This window comes from Triplophysa rosa, linkage group LG22 (genome assembly GCF_024868665.1).
Source record: "Triplophysa rosa linkage group LG22, Trosa_1v2, whole genome shotgun sequence".
In the NCBI taxonomy this organism is placed as follows: Eukaryota; Metazoa; Chordata; class Actinopteri; order Cypriniformes; family Nemacheilidae; genus Triplophysa; species Triplophysa rosa.
The window spans coordinates 3787876-3803384 of record NC_079911.1 but is presented as its reverse complement, the minus strand read 5'-3'; the positions used below and the strand labels follow the sequence as shown (position 1 = coordinate 3803384).

The 15509-nt window shown below is 36.3% G+C and overlaps 2 protein-coding genes and 1 pseudogene across 5 annotated transcripts in view; all 3 read right to left on the bottom strand.

The window, feature by feature from the left end:
* The window catches only part of auh (AU RNA binding protein/enoyl-CoA hydratase), an 80893-nt gene extending 77576 nt beyond the window's left edge, over positions 1–3317 (bottom strand). For all 4 annotated transcript variants that reach the window (XM_057321905.1, XM_057321908.1, XM_057321907.1 and 1 more), the window contains exons 1-3: positions 3057–3317; positions 2633–2700; positions 1294–1381 (exon numbers count right to left, since the gene is read on the bottom strand). In XM_057321905.1, coding sequence (XP_057177888.1) covers positions 1294–1381; positions 2633–2700; positions 3057–3276 — 376 coding nt within the window. In that variant the 5' untranslated portion in view covers positions 3277–3317. The remainder of the gene's footprint in view (positions 1–1293; positions 1382–2632; positions 2701–3056) is intronic.
* A 2173-nt stretch (positions 3318–5490) lies between these two features.
* On the bottom strand, positions 5491–11631 carry LOC130546561 (uncharacterized). Its single transcript, XM_057321904.1, has 14 exons — positions 11530–11631; positions 9535–10462; positions 8909–9437; positions 8734–8820; positions 8523–8611; positions 8304–8406; positions 8076–8192; positions 7862–7983; positions 7620–7778; positions 7481–7544; positions 6655–7068; positions 6472–6554; positions 5642–6386; positions 5491–5548 (listed from the first exon to the last, which is right to left on the bottom strand). Exons 3-11 carry the CDS (start codon positions 9065–9067, stop codon positions 6937–6939), a joined length of 1032 nt encoding a protein of 343 aa, XP_057177887.1. The 5' UTR covers positions 9068–9437; positions 9535–10462; positions 11530–11631; the 3' UTR covers positions 5491–5548; positions 5642–6386; positions 6472–6554; positions 6655–6936.
* Positions 11244–14887, bottom strand: LOC130546563 (uncharacterized; annotated as a pseudogene).
* Positions 14888–15509: the final 622 nt, after the last annotated feature.

Here is a 15509-nt window from a genome sequence, read left to right as displayed (position 1 = left end):
TCTCGTTCATCTCGTTCGTAAGTGAACGAAAGGACCCGCCGATTCTCGTTCATGAACGAGCTGTTACTTCTGCCTCGTAAACGAAATGAAAGATGAGGTCTCTTGTTCAACAAGTACAGAAACGGACACAATGTAAATATCCTTACGAAAATAATTAAATAATGCAAGCTGATGGTTAAATGTAACAAGGAAAAATTAACATTGTCATTTTTATTGCTTGGAAAATGTCAAGCCCTGTTTACTCAGTTATTGTACTGCAAGCACAGGTGTTTTGTCTGCATTTTGTATCATTTATTGTTCTTTCAAATAAAAACGACTTCATTACGTTTAATTCATGCCATGCACTTCTCTAAAAACTGTAAAACAAAAAAGATTCATCTTGCTTCCTCTTCATCACTGTATGCTCGGCAAGACTGTTTTGGGCTTGAGTGCCACCAAGTCGTGTTTTACTTTAACTTCAGCAGCTCATGAACAAAAGCGGCAATCTCATTGGTCGGCCAGTTTTTAAAGAGGCGCGTCAAACAAACAAAAAACTAGCCCCAGGTGTCACTTTTACGCCTGCCGTATTGCGCGCCGGTGTGCACACTCACATTGGCGCCCTTTGTTCGGTCACGAGGCGTTATATCAAACATTTTTTCTATCGTTATTGATAAAGGTGTATCGTCGATATATATCGTTATCATTTTATCACCCAGCCCTATATAATAGAATGTAATTTATACATAAATGATTTAATAATATAGCAGAAAGAAGTGGGTGTCTACATTTGAATATAAATTCAGTTCTAAAAGAAATGATTACACTTCTGATATTTCTGATATGATCATTTTTTATTGTGTTCCGAAGATGAACTGTGGTCTTAAGGTTGTGAAACGACTTGAGGATGAATAATTTATGACAGTATTTTCATTCTAACCCTGAACTAACCCTTCAAGGGTGGACAATAAATTTTCCCAAGGGGCCAGAAACTGGCAAGGTTGTAGAGGGCCGGACCAATACACTTAACTTTTTAGGGCAGAGCTAAAATAAAATAACAATGCTTTTATTTTTTCCTAAATTTTCAACATTTTCCAGATTCTGCATAGTGAATGTAAACTGTTGACCACAATTGTATATAATTATGTCTTAAAGATGTTTGTTCAATATTTAAATTTAGTTTTAAATGTTTCGTTTCTTGTATTTTTTCTAACGCTTATACGTCCTGATCCTCACAATAGTGAGGGACAACATTAAGTGGTTGACATAAAAAGTTTAATATACTTTTATTTATGTTTACACACAATGACTAAATACCTGCACAGAATATTCCAGGAACAATACTGCATAAGATAACAGTACGCACTTTGCTGTTCTTCTTCACAGACTCAACAGCTTCAGACATCTAGCAAAAAAAAACATAAAAAAGTGACACCACTTCCTAGTTCTCATTGTAGTTATGGTCAATTAAATTCTGTAATATTGGTGCCCTTTTGAGAGCAGAGACAGGGAGCGGACACAAAATGTCTTAATTAGGTATAACTGCAAAGTAGGGATCTTCAAAACAGGGCGTGGCCTCCAAAAGGGGGTGATGCTTCCACTCCCGGTACTTTGATGTCATACAGCGTCGTTACGGTATATGCTCTGCAGCGCCGCATGGAGTGCGTAAAAAAATCCTTAATAATAATATACATTTTACAACTACTTTTTTCATTAAAACCAAAACAAACAATATGTATGATTGACTGCTTAGTTGAACTTCCATTACTTTAATGTGTTATGCATGCAGCGTCTGTCCACTGATAGATCGTAGGATCTGAATTTCTTAAAAGCAACCTAGCAAGATAAAAGCAAGATAAAAAAATTCTGACTTGACTTTTTTCTGTTGCATTTAAAAATATATATTATCCTTATTATTATTTATTAGTAATTTAGTTTATTTCTCCCTAGTTTTATACTACATTCTGTTGAATGCTGCATTTTTATTGTCTTCACAAGTAGATATGAGTTTCCAGTGGTCTCATTCTAAAGGTTCTTAATAACGTCACAAGACAATGTTGTGAAGCAGTAATTTTCCACTGTCAATGTTGGTATAATAACACCTGCTCAATGCGTTTTTTGGTCAGACGAAGTTAGAGTGGGTGATGGAACACTAGACGGAGTTAGAATGAACAATGGAACTCTAGACAGAGTTAGAATGAGCTTCTAAACGCAACTATGATTTTCTTCCTGAATAAACTTTGCTAATTTTATTATATCATCACTTCGTCTCCTGCATGTTGTTCTTCCCTCTTCATCTCTGATGGTAGATATCAAAGTGTCTGAAGGATAGTTAGATCTATCAGTTTTCGCATATGAACAAGATGGAATAACACTAAGGTATCATTTTGGATCAATACCAAAATAGTAGAATATATCAGATCTATAACCACCAATGGCAGGAAGCTACGCATAATTTTGTCGCTTCCGCCACCATTTGGAGATATCCACGCTGCAGCTATACCATTCTACAGGGCCCTGAATTTGGGTCCATTCTTTTACAGGACAATGCTTGTGGTGGTGTTTACATAGTACAATGAATGACCTCAAATGTCAAGAGAACAGTGCTTTGATTTTCAAAAATACCAAAATACATAAATGAAATTGGTATACTTACCATTTTAACAAGATTTTTGCTGATTGCATTTTTAGCTTTAGGGCGATCGATCCCAAAAACAACAATCCCTAAAAACACAAGAATGTTTTTAAAGCTTAGGACAATTTAGCACTGACATGACAGACTTTTAGTTCATATTTTTCTAGTTGTCAGGAGACAACCAGTTTACAACTTCTCTAGAGCTTATTTGAAAAGGTTTGTAATTTCTGTTAGGGTTAGTGAACAAATAATAAACAGGGGGACAGATGGACATGTTAAACGTTTAACCTTTGAGTGGCCCCGGCCCGAACTGTTATGGGACGCTGCACGGAGAATTATAGGTCTTTTTTATATTGCACATGCTTTAGACTTGGCCAAGACTACACGCAACACCTGCAGGAATCTTATGCTTAAACTCTATAATCAATTGTTGTATCCGATCTACCTGAGTCGTCACCGTCCAAGTATTTAACGATCAGGTCATCTCCAGACTTAACGTCAGTGCTGTATTTTCGTGTCTCTCCAGAAAAGGCGTGACGCGCACACTGCGCCCTATTGTACAGCAACGAATGCAAAACATCTTGAGATATGCTCCCGTTGTCCATAATGCTCATCTGGGGTCTGAGAAACTGAAAGAACGCTCTGTATCTCGTTAATGCCGCCATGTTGCCACTCGTAATACATTGACTTTCAACTCTGAACTGCGAGTGACGTGTCTCAGGTCATATGACCAAACGCGACTGCGGGATTTCTTTTCCGCGTTAAGAGGACGACTGGTCCTGCGTTCCATTCCGAAGTGATCATATCTATGCCCTACTCCCTTCAAAGAGTAAAGCTCTCGATGTGTAAACTCTAGAGGGAAAACGGAATTGTATCTCTTAATGTGTCTGTTTAAAATTCACTTGGCAAAAAACCCGTCATTTTCTGTTTATTTGGAGTGACGTTTTGTATGTGACATCAGCATGATGTTTGTCGGGTAAGCATAGCTAATATATTGTCCTAAACATTACCTTCACTCCTTATGGTCAAGATTGTCTGAACCCTGCACCATTACAGTATCTCATATCGTCTAGTAATAATGATTAATAAGAGACTGACTACCACAAATTATCTGCAGCATACAATATGGTTTGTGCTAATCAGTTTTGATTAGTAAATTATTTCCAAAACAAAAAAACAATCCCCTGACGATAATTAACCTATTTCTGATAAAAACCATAGTAACCACATGTTTACTATGACTGAACTACAATAACAGTAGTTCAATCATGTCAGTTAACCTATTGTAGCAAAAGTATGGTATACATAATATGCCAAAATCTATGATAACTCTATTTTTACTGTGGTAAAATAATAATAATAACTAGATGGTACATTTTCTGAAGAAAATGTGAGTGATGGTTTGTGGCAAACCGCAGAACTGGGCACTAGAGTGATAACACATTAAGCCACGAATGAATCTTTCCAATCCCCATGTCTCTAGGATGTTCTGATGCAGAGATACACATATTGCTAAACTGTTGCTAAGCTAATATGTTTGGTTGCTATGGGCGTGGCTTGGCATCTGCACTTGATAATACTCTATCTAACCCAGGGGTTGGCAACCTTTTTGACATGGTGTGCCGTTTATTTTTTTCTTGATAATCACTGTGCGTGCCATTTCAACATTGTTTAAAATTACGTTCAATTATATCTCAATATAATTGTCCAGTATATGTTATCTGCTTACCAGAGCATTTGACCGGAGCGGGGATCGGAGCGTTAATATTTCTCGCAGAGTAGAGAGCGCCTTTCTGAAAATTCTGCTCCGCTCGCTCAATACGCTCAGAGTCGCTTGCTCAGCCCTCTTGGTGGTTTACTTTTTTGCTGCTGGATTATTGTCCAATGTACACCACACGAGCATGAAGCCTGAATAATAGCACAACGGCAACGGCATGCGCGTCAACTACAAACGCCTCGTCCACACTCAAAAAATGGGTTTTGTGGCAGTGTTCATTTTACCCAAATATTTTTTGTTACAATAACACATACATATTTCGTTTTAAGACAAAACATAAGTGTATTGTGTTATGCTAAATCAAATTGTTCTACTCTCTGGTTTACTTAACTACCAATCTTTAAACTAACGTAACTGTTTTAATTTTGCAATTCAAAACAACCGGATGCGACGTTTTCTAACGACTCTCATGAAGACGGCGCGAATCTCGAGAAGACGGCGTGCGCATGAGATGGTGTGAAGTATCCGGTAAGAAATCTTAAGATTGTTTTCTTCCTCAGTCCATCTTAAAACATTGTTGTGACAATTATAGCATTGAACTTGTTCTTTAACTTGTGTAATGTTTATGCAGCAGTGATGTAACGTTAAAGTGTAAGATTTGTTCGTGTCACAATTCATCTATTGCTTTTCGTGGTTGCACGAGGTGCGTTTTTACTTGGCTTTTCCATCTTGTTTAATAAGTATTGAACGTGTTATTCTATTTTTGGGTAAGTTACGTTTTAGTGTGTTATGTGGCAGTGATGTAAAGTTTATGATTTGTTAGTTTCAAATTCTTCACGAGGTGCATTTAGCTTTTCTGTTGTGTTTAAACCGTATTGAACTTGTTCTTCAGTTTCGAGTCATTTTTAGTGTTTTAAGCAGTAGTGATGTAAAGTGTAGGATTTGTGCGTTTCAAAATTAATGCATTGCTTTACGTTAGCAAGAGGTGTGTTTAAATTAGCTTTTCCGTCGTGTTTAGTTGGTAGCCTTGAACGTTTTTTGAGAGGGGGTAAAATCTTTGCGTGTCAGGTGGCACCTGCCTCGCGACCCGTCACTCCTGCCTCTCTTCCTGTCACTGTTTTACGTGCCTGCCTCTCTTCCTGTCACTGTTTTACGTGCCTGCCTCGCGACCAGTCGCTGTTTTACGTGCCTGCCTCGCGACCAGTCGCTGTTTTACGTGCCTTCCTCGGGACCTGTCACTGTTTTATTCACCTGCCTCGAGACCTGTCACTGTTTTATTCACATGTTACGCTACCAGTCACTGTTTTATTCACCTGCCTCGCGACCAGTCGCTGTTTTACGTGCCTGCCAGGAGACCACTCACTCCTGCTTCGCTGCCTGTCACTGTTTAAGGTCCCTGCCTGTAGCGCGATGTTGTAACACGCATGCGCACTTTTGTATTTTGACAACGAATGCGCCATATAGTATTTTCTTTAAGAGCTTTTTTACACAGCGTTTAAAGTCTTATTTTTATGTTGTTTATGCTATTTATTTCGCTGTGTTATTATCCTTGCGTTCATCACTTTGGGCTGCTTTCCTGTATTAAAATATGATATATAAATACGGTTTCCTTAAAGCTAAATGTATTAGATAAAAATTATAAAACCAATTACTACATAAAATTTGTTTAAAGTGCTTAATATCATTTCAACATGTTTGGTGGTGTACACAGCCAGTATGGAAAAAAAACTTTTAATAGCAAGCAAAAGTATATTACAAATGTTATATACATGTAATGTTTAAAAAAGTATATATATTTATTGTGTTTGACTATCTTAGTCCCCCCAGTGAATCTCAGCAACTTCCCCCACAGGGTGTATTTATTTGAAATTACAGTCAAGTTATTTATATTGTTACAGCAGTAACATACAATGATACTATAATATTTTACATGTCTTACATAACATTTTACATATGTAACATGAAACCTATTTATGAAATCCCATCTCCTCAAAAAGGGTTGGGAAAAGATTCTTGCTGACGTTCAATTAGAACCATGGTGGATTAGTACATTGCACCCTGTAAAAGGCAAATAGTACACTTAAATAAGCATTTCATAAATATGTTAGCCAGAAAGGAATAACAACAGAAAAGGAAGACTTACTCCAAAGAAATGTTTGACTGTAATGCCATTTCTCCCTGGTACCTGTGAAAGCCCTCAGTCTTGTGGAGAATAATGAGGGTTACCTTTTTGAAAAATATTGGACAGTTTTAAATTGTGCAAAGTGCATTAAATGCCATTGTCCTATTTATTGTGTAGAAGTGTTAACAGTATCATTATGTTTACCTCAGGGGTCATAACGTCCAGAATGTAGGACGTATTCTCCATGGAATCTCTAGCCAGTTGTGTGACTTCATACACTCTTTCTATTATTGCCTCTGTCTGTTAAAAAGCAATCATTTTAATAATTGTACATATATTAGTCTGCTAACATGTACTATATATTTGAAGTCTGCCAACATGTAAAACATTATTAATAAAGCAAATGCACAAACATGTCATTGTAGAAAGGGTATCAAAAGGCAAATAATAGGCAAATACAAAAGGCAAATAATATAAACGGAAGTGTTACCTGTTTTTCTTAAAAAAACTCAACTTTTCATTAAGCTTCATCTTAAGCTTGGGGGCAAATGTCGGATGTAAAAATAAAAACATTCTGTTGGACAGTATAGTGCCATTCCTCAAGCCTTCGTGTAATTCCTGGAATGTGATGTGTTGCAAGTTACAGATGAAACATTTAAATAGTTAAGAAACAGTATGTGGTATTACTTTAACTTAAGAAGTGTTATTTTTATTTTATGTTATTTATGAGCAATAACAAGTACATGAAAAACACAGTAAAGATACTACATCCTTACATCCTACATACTTACAAAATACATCTAAAGACTTCAATACACTACAAGTCTTTTGTTCAGATTTTCAGTCTGGATTTGTTGCAGAAAGTCTGCCCCAGTCTGCATATTTGATTACGTATTGTTTTATGTGCAAAAGTTCTAAAAGTCTAGTCAGTTTTTAAAAAAATCTGTTCAGATTTTACAAGTTGTGTAGTGTATTCCAGCCTTAAGACATTGTTATTCAAATTGTGTACTCTGTAGTTATAAATATTTACCAAGATCTCATTATCTTCTATTACAAGGTGAACCATTAAGCCCTCCTTCAAGAGTGCCAGTGTCCTTTAAAAATAAAAATGAAACATTAAAAACAAGTACTTTACATTAAACTTCTATGTTTATAAAAGGTTTACATACTTCTCAAAGGTATACACATGACTGGTTTCACAGCCACAACTGAATGGTGTTTCCTCTGTGATATTTTCAAGTGTGATGCCAGCACAGTCTGCATGCAGCCAATTTTGGCAATGGTCGCACTGAATCCAGTTCAGTGTGTTGACATGTGGATGCATTTTTCTAAAGACAGTTAAATAATAAAATGAGTGTAACTATTGTATAAAAATTATACAACATATCAAAATAGCATTGTCATCACTTACTTTGAATTAATTGTTTGGTAAAGGCAAACTTCTGCTTCCTGGGCCATACAACTGTTTTGTGCTGCACTCTTTGATTCAACACTGTTTTTCTCTTTTGTTCCATCAACCTCGCGAGGAAAGTTCTAAAAAGAAATGTAAATTTTTGGCATCGAAACAAAAGCATCTTAAATAAAACCTTACACACCTAATACTAACTTCTTTATCCTCTTATTACCTGAGGTTGCAGTCTTCTCACCATGTATGAGGCATGGTAAAGTCGAAGGTAGCCCAACTGTTTGTTGTGGAGCCTTTCATTATTCATTTTAATATTTTTTGCTTCCATCTCTGCCATCTATAATAATGATTTAATAAACGTAAAGCTTAATTATAAGTAAATATAAAAGATATATTTAAAAAACATTATATAGTTACGAACAAAAAATAGTAAACATTGTTAACTTACTGTGCATACAAAAACACCACAGTTCCTTCCGTCATCTCTCTGCCATTGGTTCGGACTGGACACAGTCCAGCCATCCAATTTGTCAACGTTTCTAAACTCATTTCTAAAAAAGCACATCATTAAGAGCAAAAAACATGTATTAATTAATGTAACATAATTGTTTGACCACAATTTACACAAAGTAATTTTGAAAATGAAAGTAAGAAAATTCAATTATACTTTAAAATGACCATGTCCTCTGCTGAAATTGTCTTATATCGTCTGGTGTTGTCGTAGACTCGAATTTCTTTTTCAGCAAGATCAAAAACCTGTATAATAAATAACATTAATAGAAACATTAATAATGAGTAATTTATCACAAAATAAAGAAAAAACATGTACAAAGATTGAATATAAACAGTGTTATATTATCCCATTGTGTGGTACCAACCCAAAGAATGAAGTGACATCCCAACTCTGGGTTATCTTTTAATCCAACCACCCTAGGTATAAGGACTTTCTGTAGATTTGAAGCATTCTAAAATAAGGAAACCACTAACATTCAGTTATGCTATTGTGACTATTAGTCTTGATGTATATGAGAACATTTTACTTTTTAATAATACCTGAAGTCGTTTCAAATGTTCAACTGTCACTTCTCCTTTTACCCCCGCACAGTCCCTGTACCACAATATATATGTGTTGGTGTCCAAAGCCAAAACCTGAAAATAGAAGAAATGTAAAACTTCACAATACTTATAAATAGCTTCGTCTTTAAATACCATACTCAAAAGGTTCCAGATAACTTACATCATTGGCCTGTAGTGCAATTTGTTCAATGCGGCAATTTACAACCTTTAAAGCAAAATAATGTAATATCTGTTAAAAATACTGTATACAACAACTTCTATGTGGGGTGATACATTTAAAATTAAATATATTCTTTTTATAGATAACATTAAGCCTAAAATCTTTAGAACATATAATGCTTACATTGTCGGTTAGCCAGGGCATTGCTGTACTACTGCTTTCAGTCAGGAGATGTGGGGGAAGAATAGTTTTCAGATCCCGGAGAGACAAAATGGCATAGGGAGAAATTCTGGCAACGGTGTCCTCTTCTCTCCTCTGTACAGCGTAAAGTTTGGAGATTTTTTCCTAAATGTTTGAAAATAATTTTTATTAATAGTATGTTAGCATTACAGTTCTACTTGATCTCATTGTTAATGGTTGGAAGTGGTGTGATATACGTTACCTTGTTGGAAGGATCAACTGGGAACATTGCCACAGAAAAATTCACCCCTGTCTCTTCTGCACCCGTTTGGCCTTGTGGTGTGCCCTGTGTTTCCATTGGTCTTGTGTGTGTCTCTGTAATCATTTATACATATTTATGTTTTGGTCTATGAACAACAGCTTATTTTAAATGACTCCACTGTTGACAATCATTAAACATTTGGTAAACTGTACTAAAATTAAACAAGCACTTAACATTCACATTCTTACCTTTTTGGCCATAAAACAGTTTGCCATCTATTCCTATGTGCATGTTTTCTGCTGCACGCTTCTGCATTTCCTTTAAAAAGGATGAATTTTTTCTTTCATGTGTAGATGAAAGTACAGGCGGAGTGAAAACATGTAGTGTGTGTCTTTCATTTGGCACAGTGAATACCGACTTGTGGACAGTTCTCTATTAACTTGTTCCGCTTCTGACGAGTTCACTAGAGAAGCCAGTTCTGGAATCAGTTTCAGACTTCGCAGTCTCTCCTCGGGTCGTTTCTGGTTCTTCTGATGAAACCTATCATAGAATGCGAAGCGTTCTGATGTTCCAGTTTCAGGGTGTAAGCTAGAAATTCTGTCCTCTGCAGATTGCTTATGGGCGAGTCTTCTCTTCATCTTGATATTTTTGACCCAGTCAGGATTAAAACTCAATTCCCCAGCTGTTGCCAAAGAGATGTTTTCCTCTGTTGGTTCACATATCCTTCCATCATGAGGATGGAACATTTTCTGCTGTGTACGGTTGTTCACATGTCTGGCAACACGTCCTGCGATGTCAGATATGTACACTGTGGGAGGATGTTTAAAACTCAACAGAGCATCTCCGTGATCCCGAGCTGACTCTTGCCACCATAAAGGTGATGTTTAATACACAACGCCATGGGTGCATCCCATGTGGAGCACTCCACCTATATTAACAGAAATATCACAAATTACTTTATGAAACAAGATAAGTGCAAACAACAAATAATACTGATTAAAATTTAACAAATAATATTTTTTTGTTATTTTTCTTTGAAGGTTCTTTAACAAAGGATTTACTTATATATATATATCTTGCTGACCATTTTAATTTAAATGAAATCAGCTATGTATGCTGCTGGATACTGCTGATTTTGGATGCTGCTCATTGATTGTCTCTACTGAATCAAAGCCCAGACTCAGTTATGATGCTGAGCTGCTGCAGATTGGCAGTAAGGACAGATCAGTTCCAGGCTGTTTTTAATCGTAAAATTGACGATACTCCAATTATTAATGATACGTTTAGAGGTTATATATTGTATGGGAATATGCTTTATCAATTATTTGGGATAATAATTTGTTAAAATTTTAAGCATATACATTTATATACTGTATACCCCACATTACGTCATATTATTTCATCATTATTTGTGGCCCTATGTGAAAACCAAGCTAAAGTCATGTTTTAGTAAATTACAGTTTACTCCATAAAATCATACTACAAAATGTATGTCACAGTCCTGTCCGTTCGCTGTCCCATGTTTCTCTCCCTTTTTTGCTGAAACGTATTTTCTGTACTTTTCTGTGTTTTTCTTTATGTCTCTGTTTTGTGTATTTTCTGTATTGGCTTGTGTAAAGGCTGTGAAAATGAGTTTTAATACATACAAATATATTAAATGTGGTATGGTGAAAATATTTAATGCATTATGTTTATTGTTGTGACAACGAATGTTCTGTACGTTACTTGCCATATGTTTTTTTAACTGTACACATTTCACTGTACTGTAAATGGAGACAAAATAACAAAAATAACCCTCCTGACTTCTAAAAATAAAAGGTTGTTTACAGAATCACTAAGGTTTTATACAGCACATCTCAGGGCAATATTCTTTAGGGAGTGATAAAAAGGTAATATTTAGCCCTAAAAGGGAAGGGCCCTTAAGAGAACACTCTTAAGAGATGGTTGCCTGCTGCAAATAATATGCATGCCATAAAATAACAAAGATCCTCTTACCTCCAGCCTTTTTAAGCTTCACGAACATTTTAGGATACAGATCCTTATATAGCAGAAGCTCCTCAAGCCGGTTTATTATGTCAGCATTCGATCCGCGTTCTGACACACCAAGGTAATTGCAAGCTTTGATCAACTCATCCTTTTTAGGCTAGTAAAAAAAATACACATTAATGATTTAATGTCTTACAGTATATCAATATGCTGGATCTTATACAATACCTTTTTTTAATCTAGTACTTGCAGAATCTGGTCCTCATCTATTTTTTTCCCAACATGGCTTGTGGTGCTAGCCATGTCACTGTGGGATAACCCTTTGAACACCTCAGTTTTTGGTAGGCAATCAGTAACTCTTGTATGCTGACCAATCCATGGAGCAAACCCAGAGTATGTCAGGTTGCTCCTGAAGGGGTTGCTAGATGCATCTGAAGAATATTAATATTTTAAGATCAAGTATCATTTATGATATCAAGATTATTCATCTTTCAAATTTACTCATATTCCTAAAGACCACTTGTTTTATGTAGTATAACATGCTTACCATCAGAGAAGCCAGTGGCAATTATTTCCTTTTCCAAGTTCTCCCATCTCATTGCCACATTGATCTCTGTGTCTTGAGGCGTAATGTTGTGTCTCTCAGGACTTCTCAACAGATGGACTAGTAATTGATTTATATGAAAAATGTACACATTACAAGTTAACACAAAACAGGTAATGGTGGGATAAATTATAATAAAAAAACTTTTGTAGTATATTTGATAACACTAACTTGGCAAATCAAAGCGATTTTCCAGTTGGCATCTGCAATTACTACTGATGGGTGGTGTCCACAGCGGTAACAGAAAAAACTGTAGCTGTACTTTCTCAGAGCACAAAAGTGATAAAACGCCTTTCTGAGGGGGTTGTATGGAACTGTACATCCAGAATGTGATGCAATTGTTCGCAGCATTCAACCCAGAGCAATGTGGTTCTGAAAGTAAAATAAAGAAAGAATGAGTGCTTGTAATGTTCTTACACTTTAAAAAGGATTATTTAATTAATAACACATTTTTGTGTTATGCTATTTTAACACATTGGCCTGGTTTCACAGACAGGGCTTACCTTAAGACCGGACTAACCCTTAGTTAAATTAGGATATTTAAGATACTTTTATAAAAATGCCCTAAAAAACATTATTGGTGTGCATTTTAAGACAAAACAATGTCGCTGACATACTTTAAGATGTTTTAAGGTGAGTTATTTTCAGTTAAGACTGCTCAAACATTAATTTTAGTCTGGGATTAGCCTTAAACCTTGTCTGTGAAACCGGGCAATTATGTTTAGTTTCGTGTTGAATGTGTGTTAAATAAATCAAACGGACAACACAAGTTGAGCTACAAGTAACACAAATCATGTTGTACTTAACTACACACAGTGTTGACAGAAATACAACAGTTTTTTGTCATTTTGTAAAGCATATGATCCATTTGAATGTACTTACTGAAAGACCTGTTGTCAAAAGTGAACATAAGGGTATGGTCAGAATGATTCTGTTGTTATAATTGTGAAAGCCAGAACTGTAGTCTTGAAAACTAACCACATTTCTGCAAACTGGACACTCCTTTCCTTTTACAGATACACCTAGATGAAAACACATCAACTAAATAATTGTATTTTAATCATTAAAAACTAAGTGACTTGTGTAAAAACTGAAGAGTGCTCATACCTTTATTCTGTGAAAATATCCCATATACTGTTGCTTTTGTTGTTATGACAAATGTTGTTAGTTCAGGAGGACAAGGCCCAGGACAGTAAGGACAATAAAGTTCTGCCGGCTCAAAATTCACAGGAATGGGCATCTCCATTTTAATTTATTCCAGTGGAAGTTCCTCTGGAATTCTTTTTGAGTTCCACAAGTAGTTTGTTGCAGTGATGACATTTCTTTGTGTGTATTCTTGGTGAGGATGCATTTCCACTGTTTCACTATCATTGCCCTCTATATCCTCTATGTCCTCTTCCGTTGCATTTTTGACTACATCGGGATGCTCTTGGAACAACCACCACATAGATATGTATCTATGGACACAACTGTTCCTGTTTTTGCTTCCAAAGCACTGGCAGTGCCATTTACCCAACTTTGAATCGTATGTTAATACTGTCCTTCCGAACTTACACCAATTGTCCTTCTGTCCTGTGAAAACTGAGAAGAATATGTATCTGTCAGAAAGAATCTGTTCTCCCCAGAAAACAGGGAACACACAGTCTACTTCCTCTCACTGAGCACATTGAAATAGAGCCATACATTCTTCTCGTCTGGAATTTGACACAAGTCCTTTCTCTACCATCTCATTTATGGAATTACTGCGTAGTGCTGGTGGTGAAATATATGGAAGTGCTTTCCTGGTCCTCTCAAGGTGGTGGCATTCCTTACCAGGGTTTCCACTCTGGGCTGCTATGCCCATAAAGTCCCTACACTCATCCATTTCGCAATCATAGTGCTGTGCTGGTAAACACTTCTGTACATGTATGGGAAGTCTCAGACCATGGGAATGTTTGGTTGTAACATAAAGTCCATTCTTTGGGTCAATGCATATCATTGGTTCCTGTCCAGAGTGTTGCTCTCTTTCATGTCTTCTTAAGTTTGACATGCTGCTGAAATGAATGCCACATTTCTGGCACATTCTTTTTCCTTGTTGCTCCTGATGTAAATTATCAGTCTGTTCACAGGGTTCTCCCTCATCTGAGAAAAATATGACAGATTCCACTGTGGTTATTATCATTTTAGTTAAAAGGAACTTTTTTCAATCTGTTGATTGGTTGAGTTACATTTGTCAGTGTACTCACCAGAAGGTTTTGCTGTCACTGTCAGCCCTGTTGTTGCAAAAATGTGAAATGTGCAGGGTAATTTACAAATTTGTCTGCGGCAAAATAAATAATTTAAATGGTTTTCAATACCTTACCATGATTTTGTAAGTGGCATTTAAAATCTGGAGCTCTATTAACTATTTTGGCACACTTAGGACAATGCCAATGGCTCCTTTTATCACATTTTCGCTCTGGGCAATTGCAAGGTATGGTAAACTTGCCTAAAATGGCAAAAACATGTTTTTAGATTTTGTAATAACATTGCATATTTTGTTTATATTTTTGGAAATTAAATTAATTTTTAGAGATTACTTACTATTGCCTCCATCTTCAAAGTATATAGCAAACCGAATATGCCGAATAGACAAATGATGTTCTGATGCTGTAACCGATGTACAGCAGTAACAACAGTCATGATCACCTTCGATTTTTAAAAACTCCTCTTTGCTGAGAAACTCAAATTTTCTTCCTGTAAATCAAATATAGAAGAGATGCAAAGCAACATTTTCATTGATCATTACTACAGTCTTTTGTNGTTAAAGCGTTGACTGCGTGCGTGTTGGGACAAGCTGAGGATGGAGTCTAATATAGAGGATTTTGTGGCTCAACCAAGCCTTGACAAACTTAATCAATGTAATAGAGAGAATTTGTTCTCAATCGCTGCTCATTTTAAGGTGCCTGTTTCGAAGCAAGATAAAAAAGAAGTGATTAAAAATCAGGTACATGCTGCTTTAGTGGACAAAGATATTCTTCCCCCCATTGGTTCTACTTCCCCCTATGTTTCTGCGGTCCCATGTTCGGATTTGGGGTTGTGTAAATTGGAGTTGGAGTTGGAGATGCGCCGTTTAGAGTTGAATGAGAGGGAACTTCAGCGGAATTTTGAGCTTTGTAATCTCGAAATAGAGGAAATTACAAGGCGTGAATCGTTGCGTTTTAGAGATAGGCAATCGAGCAGTAGTGTTAATGAGACGGATCTTGACATAAATAAATGTATTCGGTTGATTCCACCGTTTTCTGAAAAGGACGTTGACAAATATTTTTTACTATTTGAGCGGGTGGCTTCTACACTTAACTGGCCTAAGGATATTTGGCCTCTGCTTTTGCAAAGTGTCTTTACAGGCAAGGCCCAAGAGGCATAT

What these genes read in the sequence shown, in the direction of transcription:
- LOC130546561 (XM_057321904.1), bottom strand. Translation starts at nt 9,067, where the DNA reads ATGGTATTTAAAGACGAAGCTATTTATAAGTATTGTGAAGTTTTACAT. An exon ending in AACATTTGAAACGACTTCAG is followed by an intron (nt 8,821 to 8,908) that starts GTATTATTAAAA and finishes TCCTTATTTTAG; the next exon opens with AATGCTTCAAATCTACAGAA. An exon ending in TAGAAGATAATGAGATCTTG is followed by an intron (nt 7,069 to 7,480) that starts GTAAATATTTAT and finishes ATCACATTCCAG; the next exon opens with GAATTACACGAAGGCTTGAG.